The sequence below is a fragment of the Salvelinus alpinus genome, chromosome 20, assembly GCF_045679555.1.
Source record: "Salvelinus alpinus chromosome 20, SLU_Salpinus.1, whole genome shotgun sequence".
NCBI lineage: Eukaryota > Metazoa > Chordata > Actinopteri > Salmoniformes > Salmonidae > Salvelinus > Salvelinus alpinus.
Window position 1 is genome coordinate 15026908 of NC_092105.1, and position 24364 is coordinate 15051271.

General features: G+C 45.3%; 1 protein-coding gene across 2 annotated transcripts in view; it reads right to left on the minus strand.

Moving 5' to 3' along the window:
• Positions 1-4066: 4066 nt before the first annotated feature.
• nck2a (NCK adaptor protein 2a) overlaps positions 4067-24364 on the minus strand; it is a 58620-nt gene continuing 38322 nt past the window's right edge. For both annotated transcript variants that reach the window (XM_071354624.1, XM_071354625.1), the window contains exons 3-4: positions 5885-6684; positions 4067-5670 (exon numbers count right to left, since the gene is read on the minus strand). In XM_071354624.1, the coding sequence (XP_071210725.1) occupies positions 5452-5670; positions 5885-6684 (1019 nt within the window). In that variant the 3' untranslated portion in view covers positions 4067-5451. The remainder of the gene's footprint in view (positions 5671-5884; positions 6685-24364) is intronic.

The window sequence follows — 24364 nt, forward strand, 5'->3', positions numbered from 1 at the left end:
CTGGTTAAATAAAGGTGAAAATTAATTAAAAAAAAAAAAAAAGACAGGTCCTTACCAACAGATCACACATTCATCAGGGTTATCAAAGCCTGGCTGTCTCTCAGAGACTAGAGTATAGGACTTTCTGTCATTAATGTCCTTCGTGCTTCACCACCACCATGTTATCTAATGTATTGGTCATGTTTCTACACCAGCAGACATTAAGGTAGTAAAGTAAGATAATAGGGAAGTTTAGACATGTTACATAGGCAGGCATTCACAGTGCATCTCTTTGAGCTAGAGGACCAGTGCCCTCTAAAGGAGATTCGGGGGTAGGGGACAATATATCCTATTTTCCGCTCATATTTCCTGCCTTCTACCATCTTCTCATTCAGACTCTTCTCTCTTCCCCTCTTTGTTCATCCTTCCTGCCATCCTCCACTCCTCTTCTCTCATCCCCTTCCATCACACTCATCCTCTACTTCCCTGTCCCCTAACAGCTCTCCTTCTACCGTTCTCTCATCCTCTCCTCCCCTAGCTCACATCTCCTCCTTCCATCATCCTCTCCCCCACTTTCTCTTAACAGGGGGATTTACCTGCTGTAGTGATACAGTTGTTACTAGAAATATTTTGAAAGAAAGCTACAATTTCACACCATGTTATTGACTACTAACACACCCTTAGGCCAAGATTCAATCAGATAAAGTGTTAACAGGCAGGATTAGGCCGCTGCCTATGGTTGCAGATTGACGAGGGTGGCATTTACTGAGCTAAACTGACCAAGATGCACACCCAACAACACATAAAACATCACATAATTCTGCTCAAAAACAATGACAATTTCTCTCAACCAGTGGCATATGGGCTTTTTAGGTGAGAGCTGATACAGCCCTGTGATAAGCAGTGCCCACCTTGTCAAAGGCAGGGGAGCAAAATATTTTGCTTGTCATTTCCCAGCGCGCCTCTCTGTCGGAGGCATCACTGTGGCGCTCCACCAACGTTCCATCCAAAAAATGATCTAACATGAACCATGTAGCAGATAAAGCCAGGGTAAAACATGCACAATCATTAAAACTAGGCTGTATGTGGCAGGGTCAACAGACAATCACGGATTACAAAGGGAAAACCAGCCACGTCACAGACACCGACGTCTTGCTCCCGGACAAGCTAAACACCTTCGCCCGCTTTGAGGATAACACAGTGCCACCGATGCGGTCCGCTCCCAAGGACCGTGGGCTCTCCTTTTCAGTGGCTGAGTGAGTAAGACATTCAAGCGTGTTAACCCTCGCAAGGCTGCCGGTCCAGACTATATCCTTAGCTGCGTCCTCAGAGCACGCACAGACCAGCTGGCTGGAGTGTTTTTACGGACATATTCAATCTTTCCCTATCCCAGTCTGCTGTCCCCACTTGCTTCAAGATGTCCACAAAGGTAACTGATCTAAATGACTATCGCCCCATAGCACTCACTTCTGTCATTATGAAGTGCTTTGAGAGTCTAGTTAAGGATCATATCACCTCCCCCTTACCTGACACCCTAGACCCACTTCAAGTTGCTTACCGCCCCAATAGGTCCACAGACGATGCAATCGCCATTGCACTGCACACTGCCCTGTCCCATCTGGACAAGAGGAATACCTTAATTCAAGAATGCTGTTCATTGACTATAGCTCAGCCTTCAACACCATAGTACCCTCTAAGCTTATCATTAAGGTCGGAGCCCTGGATTTGAACCCCGCCCTGTGCAACTGGGTCGTGGACTTCCTGACGGGCCTCCCCCAGGTGGAGAAGGTAGGAAACAACACCTCCACTACACAGGGGCCCCAGAAGGGTGCATGCTCAGACCCCTCCTGTACTCCCTGTTCACCCATGACTGTGTGGCCATGCACGCCTCCAACTCAATCATTAAGTTTGCAGACGACACAACAGTAGTATGCCTGATTACCAACAATGATGAGACAGCATACAGGGAGGTGAGGGCCCTGGCAGTGGTGCCAGGAAAATAACCTCTCCCTCAACGTCAACAAAACGAAGGAGCTGATCTTGGACTTGAGGAGACAACGGAGAGAGCACACCCCTATTCACATCGACGGGACCGCAGTGGAGGTGAAATAGTTCCTCGGTGTACACATCACTGACAAACACGTCTCCAGTGAAAGTTACACCCCTGGTAACAGATTTCTCTTTCCTTTCACCACTGTCTGGAGGCTGGAAAGGTTTACCGCATAGATTGGCACTCATAAAATTCAATTTGAGGCAACACCTCAGTATGCACGGAACGATGCCGACGCCTTTTGGACGTTTTTTTCTATCTGACTTTGCCTTGATTTCCACGGACGTTGGTTTTTAGTCCAACCCGACCTTGATTTGGTCCAAAACATAGACGTCTATTCAACTTTCATTCAGAACCAAAAATGTACCGGATTTCAACATACAGAAAATACGTATTTTCAACATCTTTAAAATTGGTATTTTCAGCTTTCATTCTGAACCGAAAATGAACCTTATTTCAATGTCCGGAAAATCTATATTTTCAGATTTTATTCAGAACCTAAAATGAACATAACTTCAACTTCGTCAAAAAATACACATTTTATTTTCAACGTCCTTTACTTACTGGGAATATTCTAGTTTTGTCGGGGGCAGCAATTTATTTTATCTGTCCTAGGGCGGTAGAACAACCACTGCCCTGCCCACATAGCGGATGTTTTGGCGGTGTGGGAGGTTTAACTGTATAGCAGTGATCAGCTGCTCTTGCGATCATTTTCAAGAAGCCATACCCACCCCATTCGTGTTAGAAGTTCAGAACGAGAATATGTAGCCTATATAGAATAATTACGCTTAAATTAAAAAATCATTAAAAACTAAAATAATGAGGATTTATATCATTCTAATGGAGGTGTAGATTACATCTCACATTCCAGTGTTCGAACTTGTAGTGCGACTCGTGGTCAGCTTTACGTATGACAGGAGCCACTAGTGGATTTGACAGCTCTAACGTAGTTCCACCTCCAACACCATCAAAACAATCTCTATGCAGATGCTGGCTAAAGCGGATCTGATTGAATCGAGCCCTTAATCAATGTCTGACAAGGTTGTCATTGTGGGTGTCAGCGTAGGACAAATCAGAAGTCTGTTTACGCTTTCACAATCATCTGCATCATTTGTACAGACTGTCTGTGAGGGAGCTATTAATGATATACTCTGATCAGATTGAGACAAGCCAGTCGATCCGGTTCAATCAATCTGTCAAACTCTGCATGTTGACAGCTAGGTGTCATCAGACCTGTGGCAGATGGTGTTAACCAATGATGCAACGAGACGCGGACGAAATGAAGGAAAAGTTGGTGAAGCAACAGCTGTGCTGGAATGCGAACGCAATAGGTGTCAGTTCTGGTGGTATGGAGCTGCAGAATGAGGGTCAAGGACGAGAATGGTAGGTACTGGAAAGACATAAGAAGAGAGATCATGATACAGAAAGCATAAAGAGGGCCAAGGTATGAATCAAGAGTAATGTGTTGGAGTGGAAATAGTGATAGTGTTTGATGAGAACACAGCTATCTGACTAACTAATGCCGTAGAGAAAGAGGTAGGGGAAGTGAAATTAGCTCAGTTCATTGGAAATGGTAGATTGTTCATGTTTTGTGGTAGCCAGGTTCAGCAAGAGAAGATTCTGAAAATGGAAAAGCTTACACAGAGAGAAGATTAAAGGCCATGTACGTGGGACATGCTGAACAATCCCAAGGGTGGAGTGTTTCAGCATGATATAGATAAACGTTAACGGGGTTGGGTTTGGTAGAAGTTAGTAGGGATTTAATTGGTTTTCATTTTATTTTCATGGTAGTACAGAATTCGCCAGCTCATGATTGATCGTACATTCCAGCACAGTACTTAAAACGATTGTTTGCGGACCGCCATGATTTCAAACAGACGACGACGCTGTCACTCAGCAGCCAGACTGCATTTCAACAGCCAGACAGTTCTGACTATGATTAACTATGGTGTAGAATAATAACATCCACTCCCAGACACCAGCAGCAATTACCACTTGTCTCACAATACAGCATCAGAGACAGAAAGGGCAGACGGCTTATGATTTGAGTTATTCTGCAAAAACTTTTATTGAACATACGCATTTCAATTCTCATCACGTGATCAGCGGTACAGTACCATAGGTTGGATCAAAACGATTCATATATGCACATCTTCTGAATATATACATACAGTGGGAACAAGAATTAAATAACAATGCTCAATGACATTCAGATATATTATATCTAATAAAAGCTGAGAACCCCATGATCGAAACGTAGCAAGAAGTCAATAAAAACAAAAAACATATTACTCTTGAATTAGTGTCATCCATCATTTACATATTGAGAGTAGAACGCCTGAAGACCTGATTTCATTGGAAAACAGCACTATGGCCAATGAAGAGCAGTACAATAAGGGCTCAATTCATATAGTGAAAGTTCAGCATTAAAGCGTGATTTAAATTGAAAGAATATGTTCTCGTGTTAGCGGAGACTGCATTCACGGTAAAACGCTGCATCGGTCAGCTCAATCAGAAATGACCTTTACATCTCTAGCGTTCAATCTGTAACGCTTCAGCCATCCAGATTGAAACGAGAACTAAGTGTAGTGTAGAGCTGGAGCCAATAGAACAGTGCAGTTAGTGTAGAGCTGGAGCCAATAGAACAGTGCAGTTAGTGTAGAGCTGGAGCCAATAGAACAGTGCAGTTAGTGTAGAGCTGGAGCCAATAGAACAGTGCAGTTAGTGTAGAGCTGGAGCCAATAGAACAGTGCAGTTAGTGTACAGCAGGAGCCAATCAAATAGCAGTAGTGTAGAGCTGCGGCCAATAGAAAAACAGAACAATAAGTGTAGTGCCAATAGAAAAGCAATACAGTAAGCAGGTGGCACATTGACAGTATCTCTCTCTCAAATTGAGTCCCGAGGAGGACGAAGGCGTCGGAAGAGAGGGCTAGATGAGGATGAAGGTGGAGGAAGAGAAGGATAGATGAGAATGAAGGTGGAGGAAGAGAAGGATAGATGAGAATGAAGGTGGAGGAAAAGATGGATAGATGAGGATGAGGGTGGAGGAAGAGAAGAAATAGATGAGGATGAGGGTGGAGGAAGAGAAGGATAGATGAGGATGAAGGTGAAGGAAGAGAAGGATAGATGAGGATGAAGGTGGAGGAAGAGAAGGATAGATGAGGATGAAGGTGGAGGAAGAGAAGGATAGATGAGGATGAAGGTGGAGGAAGAGAAGGATAGATGAGGATTAGGCAAAAGGAAGAAGGAAACATCTAAAGAGTGTTTACAGTGGTCCCTTAGTGAACTTATTATTTCCTTTAGAAATCATCAGAACCTCTGGAGGGTTTACATTTTGATTTTATTTTTAACTAACAAAGGAAACAGGACCAATACGAACTATGTGACTGGGCTAAAACAGACAGTAAGGTCTCTCCTCAAGTTCAGCATGTTGAGGATAGCTGGGGTGCGGGCAGCGGTTTGACCAGGTAGAGCTTGTCTCCTTGTTCGCTGGTGAAGATGGGTGCTTTCTTGTAGTGTTCCACCAGTTCATCTATGGAGCTAAACTTGCGCTGGCCAATACAGTAGACCTCCTCTGAACACTGCACCTTGAAGTGCTTGTTCTTCCCAGGCGCCTTCAGAGACACAGAGAAATCACTGGGCTAGAGGGAGAAGGATGGAGAGCGAGAGTCAGTTCACTTTACACACAACATAGATGAAGCATCTCCAACACCCTACTAACACTACTCACTATCCACCAGCAGAGGGCACTATGACTTCATTTAGAAATCACAGGCCAATGGGAAACCCTGGTCTATCTCTTCTCACACACTCCTACCTCCCTCCCCTTCCTTCATCCTCTCCTCCCCCACTCACCGATGACTCGCTGTCACGTATGAGGAAGTCCCCCTCCTCTCCTCTCTCGTTGAGGACCAGCTCTGCTTGGTGTCTGGTCACCCCTCCGTAGTACCAGTCCCTGCCTGCAAACTTGCCCTCGCACGCCGGGGCCACATGGCCGATCTGTGGTGAGCCGGGGGGCGACAGCGGAAGGGCGGGGAGCCCGGGAGGCCCGTTGGTGTCATTCAGCACCAGCACGTAGTTTTTGGGCACCAGGCCCACCAGACCGCGGGTGTTCCGGCAGCGCCACCACTCTGGGTCGTTCTCAGGTTTCTCAACAACCTCCATCACCTCTCCTTTCTCAAAGTTCAGCTCCTCCTCCGTCACTGAGCTGAACGGGTAGAGAGTCTGGACCAGCTGGAGCGCACCACTGCCCTCGCCACCCCGGCTGCCACCACCTCCCGCCCGCCCGTTGGTAATCGTGGCCTCCCTGCCCCTCCCTGGATAACCTGGGGAGTCCCTTCCTCCTCTACCCCCTTCACCCTCTGCGGGGTCCTCCAGGACATAGTTAGAGGGGAACCAGCCCACACGGCCCCCCTGGCTGCCCCTCCACCAACCGTCACTGCACTTCTCCATCACCGTGACCCGGGACCCCTTGGCTAGGGTCAGCTCGTCCTCGCGCTCCGCCACGTACGAGAACTTGACCACAGCCAGGATGTTGAGGTCGTAGACCCGCTCGGCCCCTCCTCCGCCACTCCCATTGGAGGGGTACTCCGCATCTGTGCTGGGCGTGGGGAAGGCGTCACTGGCACTCTGCTTCCTTCTGCCTTTACCCAGTCCTGAGACACAAAGACAGAAATCACTACATCAGTATGTTAAGCTAACCTACCATGACATTTTATTTTAGACAGCCAGTCAAAGACAACATTATTGGTGTTGCCAATAAAAAGTACTGTGGATTTCTTCCAGTTGGCAGCATTGGCAGGGACTGGTACTCCAACACTTGTATAACCAGATACTAAGGAATAATCAACAAGGGGTTATGCGTCTTATGGAAAATAATAAACAGCTAGGAGTTGCATTATTTTCCAGAGAACATAGCTGATTATCTCTTTTATACCATGGCTATAATTGAACACAGTTGCCTCATGGCTATAATTGAACACAGTTGCCTCTAGAAATGTGTTCAACATCCACTAAAGTAGCTAGCAAGTTAACTAGAAAGCTACAGTAGTTGCCTTGGTAACCAAACACAGACTTGCTAGTTTAGCTAACCAAACCACAATGCCAATGTTTTCAATTTGACTTGCTTTCAAAAGCAGCTCAAACATGGAAGAATGAACTACAGACAGTTAATTCTACAACGGGTGGATCTAATCCTGGATGCTGATTGGTTAAAACCGCATTCCAGCCTGTGTCTATTCCACCTGTTGTGAAATCGTTAGATTACTTGTTAGATATTACTGCACGGTCAGAACTAGAAGCACAAGCATTTCACTACACTCACATTAACATCTGCTAACCATGTGTATAATACAATTTGAAGTGACAACCGGCTAAAGCTATGCCTATTTACTCTGATCCATCTCACTGTGCAATCCACTGTCTCATCAGCCCAGCCATCCAATTTATAAACTTGATCTCTACTGTAAAAACCATCTAGAGATTTTCTCCCATTTCTTTTAGACTAGCAATTGGTTTTCAATAGCGATTTGCATAAACCTTGCTGTCGGTCTCTCTGACATTTCCAACATTGCATTTCAATATTGAAACAATCTCCAGCTGTCCAATAGTAATGAACATGTAGGGGTCGGGAGTCGGGACAGACAGTTTTTCTACGCCAGTCGAAATCAGGAATAGGCATCATTTTAGGACATATACGAAAGACATTTCAATGGAAAACAGATCAACCGAAACTAAGTGCAGCTAGTTTGCAGTCTTTCCAGCTTCAGTTTGAAGTGATTGTATTAGCTGTGTTGTTGGCTAGCTCCTCTGAACAACAGTGTCCTGACGAGAGAACACATTTTCTATGCCAGGTGAAATCGCTCATCATTAGCTCATTCTTATGAATGTATCCAAATAAATGTCACTAGAAAACAGCTTAAACATGCAGCTACTTTGCTGTTATTCTGGCTGCGGTGTTTAACGTGACTAAGTTAGTCGTAGTTGGGTAGCTAGCAAGCAAGGGATAAGAACGTTGCCAGCTAGTATGACAATAGAACATTTAGGATGAACGACTGGGTCACATCCATAGATACAGAACAAAAAGACTGAACGACGGTCGCGTCTGGCAACCGAACTGATAGAACGAACGACCAGCCGGCTTGGGTAGCAACCCTAGATTTGTGTCAGGACTATATTTTGTGGAAGGATGAAATAGTATGAATAAATTAATCTAAATAAAAATGTAATGAAAATATGTCAATCATTATTTGAATATGTTGGTAACCCGTTATATTTAAGTGATAATGCCCTCGATTAACCCCATGCCAATGTATCCTCCAAACACCAATCAGCCAATCAGAAACAAGTATTCAACAATGCCATGATATTAACATCTTTCATATCCACAACCGAAAACAAGTTATAACTCCAGTGGTATTGAGAAAGTAAATAAGACAGCAGGAGCCGAAGCTGATTCAGGACACTGGGAGACAAGGAAGGGGTTGGGGGGGGGGGAACACACTGGGTGACAAGGCAGGGGTTGAGGGGGGAACACACACTGGGAGACAAGGCAGGGGTTGGGGGGGGGAACACACTGGGAGACAAGGCAGGGGTTGGGGGGGGAACACACACTGGTAGACAAGGCAGGGGTTGGGGGGGGGGAACACACTGGGTGACAAGGCAGGGGTTGAGGGGGGAACACACACTGGGAGACAAGGCAGGGGTTGGGGGGGGGAACACACTGGGAGACAAGGCAGGGGTTGGGGGGGGAACACACACTGGTAGACAAGGCAGGGGTTGGGGGGGGGGAACACACACTGGGAGACAAGGCAGGGGTTGGGGGGGGGAAACACACACTGGGAGACAAGGCAGGGGTTGGGGGGGGGAAACACACACTGGGAGACAAGGCAGGGGTTGGGGGGGGGGAACACACACTGGGAGACAAGGCAGAGGTTGGGGGGGGGAACACACACTGGGAGACAAGGCAGGGGTTGGGGGGGGAACACACTGGGTGACAAGGCAGGGGTTGGGGGGGGGGGGACACACTGGGTGACAAGGCAGGGGTTGGGGGGGGGGGAACACACTGGGAGACAAGGCAGGGGTTGGGGGGGGGAACACACTGGGAGACAAGGCAGGGGTTGGGGGGGGAACACACACTGGGAGACAAGGCAGGGGTTGGGGGGGGGGAACACACACTGGGAGACAAGGCAGGGGTTGGGAGGGGAACACACACTGGGAGACAAGGCAGGGGTTGGGGGGGAACACACACTGGGAGACAAGGCAGGGGTTGGGGGGGAACACACACTGGGAGACAAGGCAGGGGTTGGGGGGGGAACACACACTGGGAGACAAGGCAGGGGTTGGGGGGGGAACACACACTGGTAGACAAGGCAGGGGTTGGGGGGGAACACACACTGGGAGACAAGGCAGGGGTTGGGGGGGAACACACACTGGGAGACAAGGCAGGAGTTGGGGGGGGGGACACACTGGGAGACAAGGCAGGGGTTGGGGGGGGGGCACACTGGGAGACAAGGCAGGAGTTGGGGGGGACACACACTGGGAGACAGTGGGGGGGGGGGGGGCACTAAATTGAGGCTTCAGGCTGCACTCTGGGCCCAGCTGGGGAGTAAACACGTAAGATAGAGGACAAAACAAACACATACAGGTAACTGCCAGAATAAAGGAAACACCAACAATCTTAATAGGGCACCACGAGCCAGAACAGCTTCAAACTAATGTTCACAATCACATGCATGTACATACAAGATTGCACACACATGCACAGACACTACATACACAGTAATTCTCTCAAACCCACATACAGTAAACACACCGAAGTGACACACACACACACACACACACTCCCTCCATCACAACTGCTAGTGTGTTTGTCACAACTCCCATCTCCTCATTAAACCAGGCATTCAGCACCACCGACATGCTCTAGCTCAGCTAACCGAGTCCCCTCAAAAAGCTGAAAATAGTACATTCGAGCTGGGGAGGAAAGTGGAGCAGACAGCCTGGTGCGTGGCTCTGCTGTGGTACTGACAGGCAGGCAGTGGATCAAAGGTGCCTCTACACCTACCCGTCTCCTCTCCCTGCCTCCATCTCCTGCACAACGAAGACAGCGAGCTCTCTCCTGTCTCCTCCATGTTGATTATTTACCTGTTGTAACCCATGTTGAGCGCTAGCTAGGGCCAACTAAGAGTTGTTCTGATGCTTTCAGTTGTCACACCTAGGGAGATGGGTGACTGACATACAGATGACTAATAGCTCCGGTGGTTGGATGCTGTGCAGACAGACCCCATCAGGGCAGCTCTTACTGTACAAACCAATTACATCTTAAATAAAAGTCACCAAACATACTTTAGTTGTTCTGTTAGTTATGCAGTAATGCAGTAAGTACAATTACATTCCACTGCAAACACATTCCCAATGTTGTAATTTGTTTAGTCACAACACAGGGAAAAGTGACAACTGTGTGTCAGTGTTTGAGTTGCAGTGTAGAGCCAGGTCACAGCTCTGTAGATGACAGCTAACTCAGAAAGTTATTGGGTTCACACAGAGTGGCACTAAACTTTCCTCCTGCTTTGTTGTGTGAGAGAGAAATGGGTGAGGAGAGGTGGAGGGAGGAGGCTCCCTTGGCAGCTGTTACTAACACACAAATAAGACCAGACATCACAGGACAGAACTCACAGAAAAGAGGGGGAGAGAGTGAGAAAGAGAGCGAGAGAGAAAAAGCGAAACAGAAAAAGAGGGCAAAAAAGAGGGCGTGATCGAGGAAAAAAAGAGAGAGAGAAAGACAGAAGGGGATGAAAAATGCAAACAAGACAGGAATATTGAACAGACCATAATGTTTAAAAGAAGAGTCAAGGTCCATGTACAACAAGCCACTGAGGAGTGGCTTCCGTCTGGCCACTCTACCATAAAGGACTGATTGGTGAAGTGCTGCAGAGATGGTTGTCCTTCTGAAGGTTCTCCAATGTCCAGAGGAAATCTGTGACCAAGGCCCTTCTAGCCTGATTGGTCAATTTGGCTGGGTGGCCAGCTGTAATTATTTTTTATATAACTAGGCAAGTCAGTTAAGAACAAATTCTTATTTACAATGACGGCCTACCCTGGACGACGCTGGGCCAATTGTGCGCCGCCCTATGGGACTCCCAGTCACGGCCGGATGTGATGCAGCCTGGATTCAAACCAGGTACTGCAGTGACGCCCCTTGCACTGGGATGCAGTGTCTTAGACCACTGCACCACTTGAGCCCAAGAGAGTCTTGGTGGTTCCAAACTTCTTCAATTTAACTTGTTTGGGATAGGGGGCAGCATTTTCACATTTGGATGAAAAGCGTGCCCAGAGTAAACTGCCTGCTACTCAGTCCCAGTTGGTAATATATGCATATTATTAGTATTTGGATAGAAAACACTCTGAAGTTTCTAAAACTGTTTGAATGATGTCTGTGAGTATAACATAACTCATATGGCAGGCGAAAACCTGAGAAATCCAACCAGGAAGTGGGAAATCTGAGGTTTGTGGTTTTTCAAATCTTGGCCTATCGAATACACAGTGTCTATGGGGTCATATTGCACTTCCTAAAGCTTACACTAGATGTCAACAGTCTTTGAACCTTGTTTGATGCTTCTACTGTGAAGGGGGGCGAATGAGAGGGGATTGAGTAAGGTCTCTCCCAGAGAGCCATGAGCTGACCATGCGCGTTCATGTGAGAGTTAGCTTGAGTTCCATTGCATTTCTGAAGACAAAGGAATTCTCCGATTGGAACATTATTGAAGATTTATGTTAAAAACATCCTAAAGATTGATTCTATACTTCGTTTGACATGTTTCTACGGACTGTAACGGAACTTTGACTTTTCGTCTGCTCCTAGTGATCGCGCGTCATGAATTTGGAATACTGGGCTAAAAGCGCTAACAAAAAGGAGGTGTTTGGTCATAAATTATTAACTTTATCGAACAAATCAAACATTTATTGTGGAACTGGAATTCCTGGGAGTGCATTCTGATGAAGATCAAAGGTAAGTGAATATTTATAATGCTATTCTGACTTCTGTTGACTCCAAAACATGGCGGATATCTTTATGGCTTATTTGGGCTCTGAGCACTGTACTCAGATTATAGCATGATGTGCTTTTTCCGTAAAGTTTTTTTGAAATCTGACACATCGGTTGCATTAAGGAGAAGTATATCTTTAATTCTGTGAATAACACTTGTATCTTTTATCAATGTTTATTATGAGTATTTCTGTAAATTGATGTGGCTCTGTGCAAATTCACGAGATGTTTTGGAGGCAAAGCCAAATGTAAACTGAGGTTTTTGGATATAAATATGACCTTGATCGAACAAAACATACATGTATTGTGTAACATGTTGTCCCGGGAGTGTCATCTGATGAAGAATATCAAAGGTTAGTGATTCATTTTATCTCTATTTCTGCTTTTTGTGACTCCTCTCTTTGGTTGGAAAATCGCTGTATGCTTTCTGTGACTAGTTGCTGACTTAACATAATGATATGTTCTGCTTTCGCCGAAAAGCCTTTTTGAAATCGGACACTGGTTGGATTAACGAGAATTTTATCTTTAAAATGGTGTCTGATACTTGTATGTTTGAGAAATTTAAATTAGGAGATTTCTGTTGATTGAATTTGGCGCCCTGCAATTTCATTGGCTGTTAGCGGAACCCCCGGTCCTGGACAGGTTAAGAATGATGGAGGCCACTGTGTTCTTGGGGACTTTCAATGCTACAGAAATGTTTTGGTACCCTTCCCCAGATCTGTACCCCGACACAATCCTGGACAATTCCATCGACCACATGGCTTGGTTTTTGCTCTGACATGCACTGTCAACTGTGGGACCTTATATAGATAGGTCCCACAGTTGACAGATCATGTCCAATCAATTGAATTTACCCCAGGTGGACTTCAATCAAGTTGTAGAAAGATCAAGGATGATCAATTGGAACAGGATGCACCAGAGCTCAATTTCGAGTCTCATAGCAAAGGGTCTGAATACTTATGTAATTAAGGTATTTCTGTATTATATTTTTTCGCTTTGTCATTATGGGTATTGTGTGTAGATTGCTGAGGATTTGTTTTTTGTTTGTTTTTTTAAACCATTTTAGAAATAGTCTAACGTAATACAAATTTGAAAAAGTAAAGGGGTCTGAATACTTTCCAAGGGCACTGTATGCTAATGTTGTTTATGTGTTTATGAAGAGCTTGGGTAACACTAGAATACGCAAAAATATCTCTCAAAGGAACACAACAGCATTTTCATTATTTATGTTACAGTACGCAATGTTATTTATGTTACTCTTCAATTTGAGAGTTATAAGTGGTTTGGAAACCTCCGAATCTGCTCTGTGATACTATATAGAACACGTATATACCAAAACGTCTTACCTGCATGTGACTCTGGAGCAGTATTTGAAAAAGCCAATTATTGGCGCTCCAGGAAAATGTTCTCTTAAAAACCGCCTATAAACACAAATTATGTTTGTGATATCAAAATGCTAATGTTAACACGTGTGTTAAATACTTATTTAGGAACAGTCAAGAACGGAGGGGGGGCATGACATTAACAATTGCAGAGATATTTCTCTTCTAGATTCATATGCATTCAAAGTGTAAATTAACTTTGAAAAATGTATATATATTTTTTTAAGTTACACTTCTCAAAAGGCACTGAATGGGTGGAACAAGTCATTAGTGTGTGTTGCCCCACTTGTTGTGACACAACATGAAACCTCTCCTCCTGGGCCTACTTCAAGCCATCCCGTGGAGAGACTGAGCTGTCGACTGCCTCAGGGTAGAGAGCAGAGATATGCCGAGGGCAGCAGACACAAAGTCCCCCGAGACCCACACAGCCCAGCTCAGCTGAAACATACACACTCTCCATCTCCCTCATTTCCACTTCAAGGCTCTGGTCTGCTGGTTGGCAGCGGAACAGTCTCTATTCCCTCCTCCCACACTCCATCTTTCTCTCTCTCTCTCCCCCCATCCTTATTCATTCAGCACTGGAGCCTGACCCATGACAACCCTACCTCAGCATGTCTTAATAACAACCCAGAGCGACGCAGAGGTTGGCATATCAACAGGGTGGGTAGGATTAGGGCTGTGGCGGTCACAAAATTTAGTCAGCCGGTGATTGTCAAGCAAATAACGGTCAGTCTCACGATAATTGATCGTTAAATCAACAAACACATTTAGCATCTCCTGGCTTCCACTAATCACCTACAAGCCACTGATGCAGACCTTTGGAACATCTACATTTAAAAATGTCTAATAAATCCATTAAATATAGCCTACAACTTCGCAATAAATCCATTATTTATTAGGGACAGGTCTAAAGAAGCATGACGAAGAAAATGTAGTCTATTTCAGAAGAACAGAATACTTGTTGTCCTTATGTTAGGTTCTGCCAAATGGCTGTGGGCTACACTAGTTCATTTAGCAGACAAGATTTGCTTAGAATTCCGTGGCATTATTTTATAGTATGAAGAATACAATTGAACAATGCTGAATAAAGAACATTTTCTCCATGATTTGAGGGAGTGCGACCATGCGGCTATTCTTTGTTGAGAGGTTAACAAAGAAATAGGTACTCCTATATGCTTAATTTAGAGTTATTAATGTAACTTTAGTTGTTCTGCAAATGTTGGGCTATGTTTTGTTTTTAATACATTGTATTAAGGCGGCATGACGCGACTAACGATTTGGAAAAAAGTAGCTTGAAAGGCAGGAGCTCTGCTTTGTTTTTTGCGGAGGATGTACAAACTTCATTAGTCTCTCATTCACAATTTGACAAGCACTTGATAATGCCTCGGATTTCACGGCGGCATCCCCTTTGTATGGCCGTAATGCACCCTAAGCACGAATGTTCCATTAGCGAAAAACACCATTATCAAGTGACCGCAAATGCGATTGTGCATGTAATGCATTTATTATAAAAAGGTGCATTTTTATGGTGAAAATGATCTTCCCCAAACTTGAAACTCACGTGCTGCTTATGTATGCCAGTTAGGCTATATTGTCACCCATCAGACAATTCTTGATTTAAGCTTGTCTTTACATTATACTAAATAATGTGTGCAATTTGTTTTGATTTAGAACGGATCATTATCATGCACCTGTCTCCAAACAGGGGCAGAGATAAAAATACAGGTCATCTATGCACTTAAATAGCGAATGGAGGAGCTTTTCCTGTGGTTCATTTTAATGCCAGCCTGGTAGGCTATATTCCTGTTGTAAAGAGAAGCAATGTGCTTAATATTAAGAAAGTTGAGAAATAAATATAGTAGGCCTAGTCTATAGACAGCTGATGGGATCCTCTTTTCAACAGAGGCCATCACTCTGTTTTCTCACGCAATTGCATAGCCTATAGAAATGTTGCGCAACATGAGCTCATGAAGTGTTTGATTAGATTTTTGATTACATTTGCATTGATGTCAGTGATTAGAGGGACAATAGAGTGCTGAGATCAGGCAGTTAAGGATGTTTGGTAGGCTACTAATGACCATCAGCAGCATCAGAGCTTGGAGAAGCCTAATTACCGTGACTAAATGGTCACGTGGAATTTGACTGCCTTATGACTCATGACTGTCGGTGTGGCGGTAATACGGTCATCGCAACAGCCCTAGGTAAGAGACTTAAACTGTAATACGTTACAGTTACTAATTACCTGTCAATTGAAAATCAGTAGGGCTGACTCCAATTAGTCGACTGGTCAATTGTTTAGGCGATAGGCTGTTGGTCGACCGAGATTTGCGTAACAAATATAGAGTACCACTCAGAAGTTTGGACACACCTACTCATTCAAGGGTTTTTCTTTATTTTTACTATTTTCTACATTGTAGAATAATAGTGAAGACTTCGAAACTATGAAATAACACATATGGAATCCTGTTGTAACCAAAAAATGTGTTAAAATCAAAATATATATTTAATATTTGAGATTCTTCTAAGTAGCCATCCTTTGCCTTTGACTGCTTTGCATACTCTTGGCATTCTCTCAACCAGCTTCATGAGGTAGGTAAATATATTTTTTTATGGCACAGGAGACATGTCTGATTGGCGCCCATCTCAGGACACTAATCCATTGCGGTGGCTAAAACGCACAACGCACGTCTCTCTCCAGAATGTGCTCTCTCCTGCCAATTTGTGAACAGTCAACTTCATTGTGTGAATTATTTGTATTTGATTGTTAGTGTCTGTCAATTCCCCATTACATATATCACCAGTAGTACATTTACCATTAATTCCTATAATTTGTAATCTATAATGTTTGTTAGATTACAGTCATTTCTGTTAATGCATTCAATATATAATTATTCCAGTCTAAAGTTCCCGTTGTTGGAGTGGACACGCTGTTTGCAGAGCACACAACATATGCTTGAGAGAAACAAGTTTTGATTTATTTCATTCCTTTTAGGAGTCCAATTTAGGTATGGTCTTTTGTTTGGAGCGCTTCTGTCAATGTTGAGTAAGGACACGCACCGGATTATACGTAGAAGTAGGCCGATAGGCTACCTGTCCTGCATGCAAATGTAGGCATATAAATGTGCCCATTTGGGGATCAGATAGTGTTTCTGATTGGCTTAACGCAGCACTACTAATGAGCAGTGGAGCATCTCAAAGTAACCTCAGACAGCAAGCAAACGAAGTCTGTTTTTACATCCATTGAGAATGACAACAGTTCCTCAATGTATTTGAAACATCTTTCCAGCTCTCTCCCTTTCAGTAACCTCTCAGCGTGAAAGAGAAACATGTCATGCTCTGATCCAGTGTAAATGTCATAAAACAGGCCTACCTGATGACCTCTTATCCCTTGCGCAAATAGCCTACAGCTGTGTCTGTCCCGAGCTCACTAGCTCAGGAAACTCTGAGGGCCCAGAATATTTTATACAATGTTTCAAATTGTATATGCGTAGCCAATATGATATTTATTTTTATCAGGGTATTTTCTACCTGTAGGCCGCAATGTTTTAATTTGTTGGCTTTATGTAGGCTATTTTTACATAGTTGGCAATGGCAATAGAAGTGAAGTTACTTTTTTAGGTTTGTATCCTTATCATTTAGATAGATTTTTGATGAACCACATGACAATGATTGAGATAGGAAGACAAATTAATTGAAACTCTTCGACAGAAATGTGCTTATGAAAACCATAAATGCCACGCAGATTGGTAGAAATGTTAAGATAAACCAGCATTCCAGGTGAGAAAGGTTGCTGACTCCTCATGCAGCCTATAACCGGCAACTTCAGGAGAGTGAAGGCAGAATCTGGCAAAAGCCAGTAGGAGCAGGTTTGTTTTTGCTGCTGTGAAGGCACACTGGTATTTCACCCAATAGATATTGGAATTTAACAAATTTGTTTTCAAATTATTCTTTGTGGGTCTCTCGCTCTCTCCCTTTCACTGTTCAACTATTGTCTTTCCGAGTTAACTACTAACCACACTTTATGCACTGCAGTGCTTGCTAGCTGTAGCTTTTCTTTCAGTACTAGATTCATTCTCTGATCCTTTGATTGAGTGGACAACATGTCAGTTCATGTAGCAAGAGCTCTGATAGGTTGGAGGACGTCCTCCGGAAGTTGTCATAATTACTGTGTAAGTCTATGGAAGGGGGTGAGAACCATGAGCCTCTTAGGTTTTGTATTGAAGTCAATATACCCAGAGAAGGACGGAAGCTAGCTGTCTTCCGACCACACCATGGTGCTACCCTACAGAGTGCTGCTGAGGCTACTGTAGACCATTGCAAAAAAAACAACTTTTAATCAATAATTTGGTGACGTGAATATATTTAGTATAGTTATCTAAAAATGATAACTTTGTTTCACAATTTATATGAAATTCACTGAGGATGGCCCTCTTCCTCCTGAGGAGCCTCCACTGCCATGCAGTATCACCTGTAGGCTAAACCACTGCTGTCATCTTTACTGCCAAGCGTTTATTCAAGTTGTATGTATGATCTTTGGATGCCGACAGCAGTCACACCATTGGAAGACATACGGTTGCGGTGCGGTTGGCCCTGTGTTCCTCCTAATGCAAGACAATGCTAGACCTCATGTGGCTGGAGTGTGTCAGCAGTTCCTGCAAGAGGAAGGCATTGATGCTATGGACTGGCCCGCCCGTTCCCCAGACCTGAATCCAATAGAGCACATCATGTCTCGCTCCATCCACCAACGCCACGTTGCACCACAGACTGTCCAGGAGTTGGCGGATGCTTTAGTCCAGGTATGGGAGGAGATCCCTCAGGAGACCATCCGCCACCTCATCAGGAGCATGCCCAGGCGTTGTAGGGAGGTCATACAGGCACGTGGAGGCCACACACACTACTGAGCCTCATTTTGACTTGTTTTAAGGACATTACATCAAAGTTGGATCAGCCTGTAGTGTGGTTTTCCACTTTAATTTTGAGTGTGACTCCAAATCCAGACCTCCATGGGTTGATAAATTTGATTTCCATTGATAATTTGTGTGATTTTGTTGTCTGCACATTCAACTATGTAAAGAAAAAAGTATTTAATAAGAATATTTCATTAATTCAGATCTAGGATGTGTTATTTTAGTGTTCCCTTTATTTTTTTGAGCAGTATATATACACTGCTCAAAAAGATAAAGGGAACACTTAAACAACACAATGTAACTCCAAGTCAATCACACTTCTGTGAAATCAAACTGTCCACTTAGGAAGCAACACTGATTGACAATAAATTTCACATGCTGTTGTGCAAATGGAATAGACAAAAGGTGGAAATTATAGGCAATTAGCAAGACACCCCCAAAAAAGGGGTGATTCTGCAGGTGGTGACCACAGACCACTTCTCAGTTCCTATGCTTCCTGGCTGATGTTTTGGTCACTTTTGAATGCTGGCGGTGCTCTCACTCTAGTGGTAGCATGAGACGGAGTCTACAACCCACACAAGTGGCTCAGGTAGTGCAGTTCATCCAGGATGGCACATCAATGCGAGCTGTGGTAAAAAGGTTTGCTGTGTCTGTCAGCGTAGTGTCCAGAGCATGGAGGCGCTACCAGGAGACAGGCCAGTACATCAGGAGACGTGGAGGAGGCCGTAGGAGGGCAACAACCCAGCAGCAGGACCGCTACCTCCGCCTTTGTGCAAGGAGGTGCACTGCCAGAGCCCTGCAAAATGACCTCCAGCAGGCCACAAATGTGCATGTGTCAGCATATGGTCTCACAAGGGGTCTGAGGATCTCATCTCGGTACCTAATGGCAGTCAGGCTACCTCTGGCGAGCACATGGAGGGCTGTGCGGCCCCACAAAGAAATGCCACCCCACACCATGACTGACCCATCGCCAAACCGGTCATGCTGGAGGATGTTGCAGGCAGCAGAGCGTTCTCCACGGCGTCTCCAGACTCTGTCACGTCTGTCACATGTGCTCATGTGCTCAGTGTGAACCTGCTATCATCTGTGAAGAGCACAGGGCGCCAGTGGCGAATTTGCCAATCTTGGTGTTCTCTGGCAAATGCCAAACGTCCTGCACGGTGTTGGGCTGTAAGCACAACCCCCACCTGTGGACGTCGGGCCCTCATACCACCCTCATGGAGTCTGTTTCTGACCGTTTGAGCACACACATGCACATTTGTGGCCTGCTGGAGGTCATTTTGCAGGGCGCTGGCAGTGCACCTCCTTGCACAAAGGCGGAGGTAGCGGTCCTGCTGCTGGGTTGTTGCCCTCCTACGGCCTCCTCCACGTCTCCTGATGTACTCGCCTGTCTCCTGGTAGCGCCTCCATGCTCTGGACACGCTGACAGACACAGCAAACCTTTTTACCACAGCTCGCATTGATGTGCCATCCTGGATGAACTGCACTACCTGAGCCACTTGTGTGGGTTGTAGACTCCGTCTCATGCTACCACTAGAGTGAGAGCACCGCCAGCATTCAAAAGTGACCAAAACATCAGCCAGGAAGCATAGGAACTGAGAAGTGGTCTGTGGTCACCACCTGCAGAATCACTCCTTTTTTGGGGGTGTCTTGCTAATTGCCTATAATTTCCACCCTTTGTCTATTCCATTTGCACAACAGCATGTGAAATGTATTGTCAATCAGTGTTGCTTCCTAAGTGGACAGTTTGATTTCACAGAAGTGTGATTGACTTGGAGTTACATTGTGTTGTTTAAGTGTTCCCTTTATTTTTTTGAGCAGTGTATATATATATATATATATATATATATTTCCCTTCCCCATTGTAAGGTTGTGGCCTGTCAAATATTTCAAACATTGCTACAGTAAAAGCATAGTGCTATTAACACACAGTGCTACTGTATGCGCTCAGTACAAACATCCAGCGAGTTATGTTTTCACAAACATTATGGGCAGACATGCACGACGACAGTGTGTACTGTACACCCTAAATCTGTCAGAGAGTGAAGCCAATTGGAGAAAAATGGGTATTAAGTTAAAAAAAGAAAAGACAAGAAAAAAAGAGTGAGGGAGCCATTTTGGCTCAGTGTGGAGACATTTGCCCTTTATTGGCCTGCAGTAGCTGTCAATGGATGAGTGAGCATTGCCATTTTTGGGTCAGTGGGGAGATGGTTGCCCCCTGCACAGCCATTTTGTGTCAATGCTACTGGGCTTCTCCCTTCAGGAAGAGCAACCCAGGACACAGCGAAACATGCAGTCCTGACTGGAAAAAGAGGAACCATAACTTAGTGCTGACTTTACTAGGCGGGCCGGCATGCATGTGCACACACACAAAATAAGACACATTAGAAGTTACTGCCGAACCCTCACCATCCAAACATTGATTTATGATGAAATACAAAATATTGAAATGCTAGGGGTTGAAGTAGAACCTGGCCATAATGTAAAATTCAATAACAGACGCGGATAGTTAGTCGTTTCTTGGTTTCACCACAGGCTGCAACACCATCAGGCTAGCGCGTCAAGCCCTGATGGTTGGTGGGTGGGGAAGTGTATTGCTTTGTTAGAGACCTCACTCTGAAGCTGGTTTACTGGCCTGCAGACAGGACTTCAATGACTCAGCCACATCTCTTTAATGGGCATATAGAGACATCCCTTTAATTATGGATACACTCACATTGGTGTCAGAATAACAGTGTGTAGGGGATAGCAGAGAAGGTGAGAATGATTGTTGATGAGTGTTGGTTCAGTGCCTCTAGAATTCGTTTTCTTACTGCTAGAAATATTTTGAGATTCATGGCAAGAGAAAGAAGCCAGATCTGTGCACATCGTGAGCACTCCCCACGCACACACAGTCCTGACTCAGTGCTGGCGAGTACAAGTGACAGGCTGTGCAGTGTTGGCCCACAGTCTGATGGAGCCGTCCCTCGGGGCAGAGGGGAATATGTGTGTCTGAAACAGACTACCCATCCCCTCGCATAGCCTTCTCCGCCCTCCCTCTCGCCACTATTTCTCCCTCTCTCTCCCCTTCTCTGTATGTCTGTGTGCGTCTCTCTCCATCTAAACTTCTCTCTCGCTCTCCCACCAGCAGAGAAGACGTACACTATATATGCACAAAAGTATGTAAACACCCCTTCAAAATGAGTGGATTCGTCTATTTCAGTCACACCCATTGGTGACCGGTATGAAATCGAGCACACAGCCATGCAATCTCCATAGACAAACATTGGCAGTAGAATGGCCTTACTGAAGAGCTCAGTGACTTTCAATGTGGCACCGTCATAGGATGCCAACTTTCAAACAAGTCAGTTCGTCAAATTTCTGCCCTGCTAGAGCTGCCCCGGTCAACTGTAAGTGCTGTTATTGTGACGTGGAAACGTCTAGGAGCAACAACGGGTCAGCCACTAAGTGGTAGGCCACACAAGCTCATAGAACGAGTGTTGAAGCGCGTAGCACGTAAAAATCGTCTGTCCTTGGATGCAACACTCACTACTGAGTTCCAAACTGCCTCTGGAAGCAACGTCAGCACAAGAACTGTTCATCTGGAGCTTCATGAAATGGGTTTCCAAGGCCGAGCAGCTGCACACAAGCCTAAGATCACCATGTGCAATGCCAAGCGTCAGCTGGAGTGGTGTAACGATCACCGCCATTGGACTCTGGAGCAGTGGAAACGCATTCTCTGGAGTGATGATTTGGTTGATGTCTGGAGAACACCTCCTGCCCCAATGCATAGTGCCAACTGTAAAGGTCTAGGCCCCTTAGTTAACGCTACAGTGCCATTCTGGACGATTCTGTGCTTCCAACTTTGTGGCAAAAGTTTGGAGAAGGCCCATTCCGGTTTCAGCATGACAATTCCCCAGCACACAAAGCAAGCTCCATACAGAAATGGTTTGTTGAGATGTGTGGAAGAACTTGACCGGCCTGCACAGAGCCCTGACCTCAACTCCATCAAACACCTTTGGGAAGAATTGGAACGCCGACTGCGATCCAGGGTTAATCGCACAACATCGGTGCCCGACCTCACTAATGCTCGTGGCTGAATGGCAGCAAGTCCCGCAGCAATGTTCCAACATCTAGTGAAAGCCTTCCGAGAAGCGTGGAGGCTGTTACAGCAACAAAAGGGGGGGGGGACCAACTCCATACTAATGCCCCTGTGTGCTCAACTCCTAATGTCTCTCTCTCTGGTGCACGCAAGAGTTCACAGTTCAGCAAAATGTATATGAGTATATGAGAAAGTATAAAAAAGGGAGAAAGGGAGTAAGGAGATGGCGAGAGACAGAACATGCCAGCGTCTCTTCAGTCTCCACCAGCCCAGAGACAGGCTCACGTTTGATCATCCATGGATGTTTAGTAAACATCTTAGATAAGATTTAATCTTCCATAATCCTGTAGTGTGTGGAGCAGTTTTCATGACGTTACACGCATTATCCTGAACCCTTAACTCTAAACTAGGAATCTTTCTAACCGGAAACCTGTGAAGAGGAATGCTGACAAACCTGGGACAGGTGCTCGACCTTTACACTCACAGGTCACACGTGACTGAGTGCTTGTATAATTAATGTGAGGATAAACAGACTTCAAGCTGTGGCGACTCAGAGATGGCCAGCTGAACACTGTGAGGACATACAGACACCAAGCTGTGGCGACTCAGAGAGATGGCCAGCTGAACACTGTGAGGACATACAGACACCAAGCTGTGGCGACTCAGAGATGGCCAGCTGAACACTGTCCCTGAGATGCTGGTGGATAGCTGCTCTGTAAAGTAAGACAGAGGCTTACATCCAGCCCCAGTACCAGAGTGGGACACACATACAATTCAGGAGAAGGGTTAATAATGAGCTCATCCATTTCTAGCGGATGTGTAGAGGGGATTGACAAAATAGAGGAGGAGGAAGTCGAGAGAATGCTCCTCTTTTTTACTGCTGATAAACTACCACGCCTGCCACCGCCAACATACTGATAACCCTGCCGCCGCCACCGATAACCCCGCCGCCACCGATAACCCTTCAGCTACCACCACCAACACACAGAAACTACCACCACCAACACACAGAAACTACCACCACCAACACACAGAAACTACCACCACCAACACACAGAAACTACCACCACCAACACACTGACAAACTACCACCACCAACACACAGAAACTACCACCACCAACACACTGACAAACTACCACCACCAACACACAGAAACTACCACCAACAACACACAGAAACTACCACCAACAACACACTGACAAACTACCACCACCAACACACTGACAAACTACCACCACCAACACACTGACAAACTACCACCAACAACACACTGACAAACTACCACCAACAACACACAGAAACTACCACCAACAACACACAGAAACTACCACCAACAACACACAGAAACTACCACCAACAACACACAGAAACTACCACCAACAACACACTGACAAACTACCACCACCAACACACAGAAACTACCACCACCAACACACAGAAACTACCACCACCAACACACTGACAAACTACCACCACCAACACACTGACAAACTACCACCACCAACACACTGACAAACTACCACCACCAACACACTGACAAACTACCACCACCAACACACAGAAACTACCACCACCAACACACAGAAACTACCACCACCAACACACAGAAACTACCACCACCAACACACAGAAACTACCACCACCAACACACAGAAACTACCACCACCAACACACAGAAACTACCACCAACAACACACAGAAACTACCACCACCAACACACAGAAACTACCACCACACAGAAACTACCACCAACAACACACTGACAAACTACCACCACCAACACACAGACACTACCACCACCAACACACAGAAACTACCACCACCAACACACTGACAAACTACCACCAACAACACACAGAAACTACCACCAACAACACACTGAAACTACCACCAACAACACACTGACAAACTACCACCAC